This window comes from Musa acuminata, chromosome BXJ1-9 (genome assembly GCF_036884655.1).
Source record: "Musa acuminata AAA Group cultivar baxijiao chromosome BXJ1-9, Cavendish_Baxijiao_AAA, whole genome shotgun sequence".
Classification (NCBI taxonomy): Eukaryota; Viridiplantae; Streptophyta; class Magnoliopsida; order Zingiberales; family Musaceae; genus Musa; species Musa acuminata.
In genome coordinates this window covers 45,555,340-45,558,614 of record NC_088335.1, presented here as the reverse complement: position 1 = coordinate 45,558,614, position 3,275 = coordinate 45,555,340, and the positions used below count along the sequence as shown (strand labels likewise).

Genomic DNA, 3,275 nt, shown 5'->3' with positions numbered 1-3,275 from the left:
CTCTCCCCGTCGAGTCGAGTGTGTTTGCATATCATCCGGTGTGAGAGGAGTTCCTTCCTTCATAAGCTCGCTGATGGTGAGAGAGACGCTATATAGATACTCTGCCTCCACCGAAAGAATATAGCTTTGCTTCCTTTAGAGGGAGGCCTATCTATTATGTAGTACTGCAGTTTCTATTCTAACTCTATGTGGTTTGTGATGGATGATGCATGGTGGTGCAGGCTTCCAACCAGATCAAGACGGCCGCGCATGCCCGAGGGGGCGTCCCCAAATGTCCATGCGACAACGAGTCTCGTTGGGCCATGGAACCTGCAGACAAAATCAATGGCATCAGCATTGGGGCTGCTTCATGCGTAAACTCCATTAAGATAACCTTCGACATCGACGGAACCACTCGCGTAACTCCCAGATATGGAGGCCCCGGCGGTGAACTATTCCAGGCATGCCTCTCCAACCTCCATGCATCTATTCTTTTGCCTTCCCCTCCCTCCTTCTAATACCTGCTATCAAATATATAAGTCGCTAAATCTATCATCGCTCTAATTGCCTCGCAGTTTAGTCTCATGCAAGATGAATACCTCACCTCCGTTTCTGGGTATGTCAAACACGACTGTTCTGAATTTCCATGTGTATCTCAACTCACGTTTACCACCAATCTTGCAAAGACATACGGTCCATATGGAGGTGGGGGTGGAACCTTTTTCGAAGTCAATGTAGAATATGACGAGATTAAGGGCTTCTTTGGTCATGCAACTGAAGAGTATCTCACTGCATTTGGAGTCTACGTGATGCTGGCTTAGCCAACCCTTGTGGAGGGTGTTGACTATCTATCTCTATCTCTGTGTGCCATGATGAATAAGGATGCCAATGTCTGTTGCAGGCATCTATGTTTGAGTTTAGTGTGTGTTTGAGTAGTGTGAAATAAAGTCTATCTTCTGTCACTACTAATAATATGATGCATCTCATTGATAACATTTTTGACTTTTGAACACATTGTAGGCCCATCCGATAATAACAAGTCTAACTCAACGTACCAACTTGTAAGCCACCCTATTATATGTTGGGTCCAGCTCATATGTGGGCTTGGACAAATTGGGCTGTTTGAGCTCAAATCAAAGATATCAATAATTAAGAGAGAAAGGATAAAATTAGATAGTACAGTGTCCATGTGTGCGTGTGTGTGTGGAGGTGAGCGTGTGACGGCGTGCAGAGAAATGGAGAGAGAAAGATTAGAATTATGAGTTTTCTATTTGACGATCGGTGGTCAAACGTTGTCAGTTTTGGCCTAAATTTTATATGGAGAATTGTTGTAGTAAACTCTACAATCCTAACGGTGTTGATATATAGTTTACCCTCTTCGAGGTACTTTCCTGCTATACCCACTTTGTGAGACTTAGACTTTTCTTTTGAAGAGATACATCCTATATGATGATATGCTAGAGCCAAGATATATGTTCTTGATGTTATTATGATCCTCTAGTTATTCTAGAAAAGACCTATTGTAAACCTGTTATCATTATTATTGATAGTGGAAGTTTGAGGTGGACTATGGTCCCGTGATTTTTCCCATATTGGGTTTTCCACATTAAAAGATTTGGTCTCACAGTGTGATTGATTTTTTGCTCTATTGTTTATGCTGTGCTGGTTGATATTTACATTTGGTGTTTTGATGAGAAACTCATTTTGCTACACAAAGAGGGAAAAGATTATTCCGCTTTAACAGGTTTTTCCCAACAAGTGGTATCAGAACAACAGGTTGTTTGGTGCTAGTTTTTCTTGTGTGATTGAAATGGAGCAGTTAGATGGTATGATTAAATTGAACTCATCAAATTATTTCACTTGGAGGTGTTTGATGAAAGATTTGCTCTATTGCAAAGATTTGTATAAGCCTATCAAAATTAAAGATAAACCTTCTACTATGGACGATGAAGAATGAGAAGTTCAACATAGAAAAGTCATTGCTTATATTAGAAGATGGATGGATATAAACTTGCATGAGCATATTTCTGATGAAACCAGAGCTGATGTTGTTTGGCAAAGGTTAGAAAACCTCTTTGCGAAAAAGACAATGGGAAATAGAATTTCTCTCATCAGAAGACTTGTAAATTTGAAGTATAAAGATGATGGCAATATTGTTGAGCACATAAGCCTATTTCAGAGTCTTGCAAATAAGTTGGTTGCTATGAAAATGAATATAGATGATGAGATGCAAGGATTATTACTTCTTAGCTCTTTACCAGAAAGTTGGGAAACGTATGTGGTGACTATTTGTAACTCCACGCCAGAGGAGACTCTAACTATAGATATGGTTAAAGATAGTTTGCTAAATTAAGATGCCAGAAGGAAAGAACAGGGTGAATCTTCTTTTGGGGCATTTGTTACTGAAAAACAGGAAAGACGTGGAAGAAGTCATAGCAGAAATCCACATGGTTATAGAGGAAGATCCAAGTCTAGAAGAGATATCAAATGTTTTCACTGTAACATGCCAGGTCACATAAAGAAAGAGTGTATGTTTTGGAAGCGAGAACAGAATGAAATGAAGAAAAATGAGAAAGAGACCAATACAGTTGCTGCTGAAGGTAATATCACTATTGTCTGTGATGAAGGTTGTGTTAGTCTTATAGCTCAGGACAGTAATTGGGTAATTGACTTTGGTGCTTCATTTCATGTCACTTCTCTTGGTGATTTCTTTAGATCTTACACTACTGGTGATTTTGGTAATATCAGAATGGGAAACAGTGGTACATCTAAGATTGTGGATATTGGAGATATTTGCTTGGAGACCAGTATTGGGAGCAAATTGATACTCAAAGATGTAAGGCATGTTCCAGATATTCGTCTTAACTTGATATCTACATGTAGACTTGATGATGAAGGCTTTGCACATTATTTTGGTGAAAGTAAATGGAAACTCACTAAAGGTTCTCTAATTGTGGCAAGAGGAAAGAAGATTAACTCTTTTTATGTCATGAAAACTAAGCTACACAAAGGAGAGATTAATGTAATTCAAAAAGGTGAAAGTATAGATCTTTGGCACAAGAGGCTTGGACATATAAGCAAAAAGGGACTTCAAAATCTTGCTAGAAAGTAGTTCTTACTAGAGTTGCACGGTACATCTCTTAAATCTTGTGATCATTGTTTAGTTGGAAAAACACATAGGGTTGCATTTTAGACATATCCATCATCTAGAAGATCAAATGTTATTGATTTAGTTCATACTGATGTTTGTACTATGCAAACTAGAACTCTTGGAGGTGCTCTTTATTTTGTTACTT

The 3,275-nt window shown here is 38.7% G+C and overlaps 1 protein-coding gene across 1 annotated transcript; it reads left to right on the top strand.

Annotated features, from left to right (window-relative positions):
• On the top strand, nt 1-974 carry LOC135594386 (mannose/glucose-specific lectin-like). Its single transcript, XM_065084768.1, has 3 exons — nt 1-76; nt 222-440; nt 555-974. Exons 1-3 carry the CDS (start codon nt 74-76, stop codon nt 798-800), a joined length of 468 nt encoding a protein of 155 aa, XP_064940840.1. The 5' UTR covers nt 1-73; the 3' UTR covers nt 801-974.
• The last annotated feature ends 2,301 nt before the right edge of the window (nt 975-3,275 follow it).

Coding starts and splice junctions, on each gene's coding strand:
- LOC135594386 (XM_065084768.1), top strand. Junction 441..554: donor CCGGCGGTGAACTATTCCAG/GCATGCCTCTCC, acceptor ATTGCCTCGCAG/TTTAGTCTCATGCAAGATGA.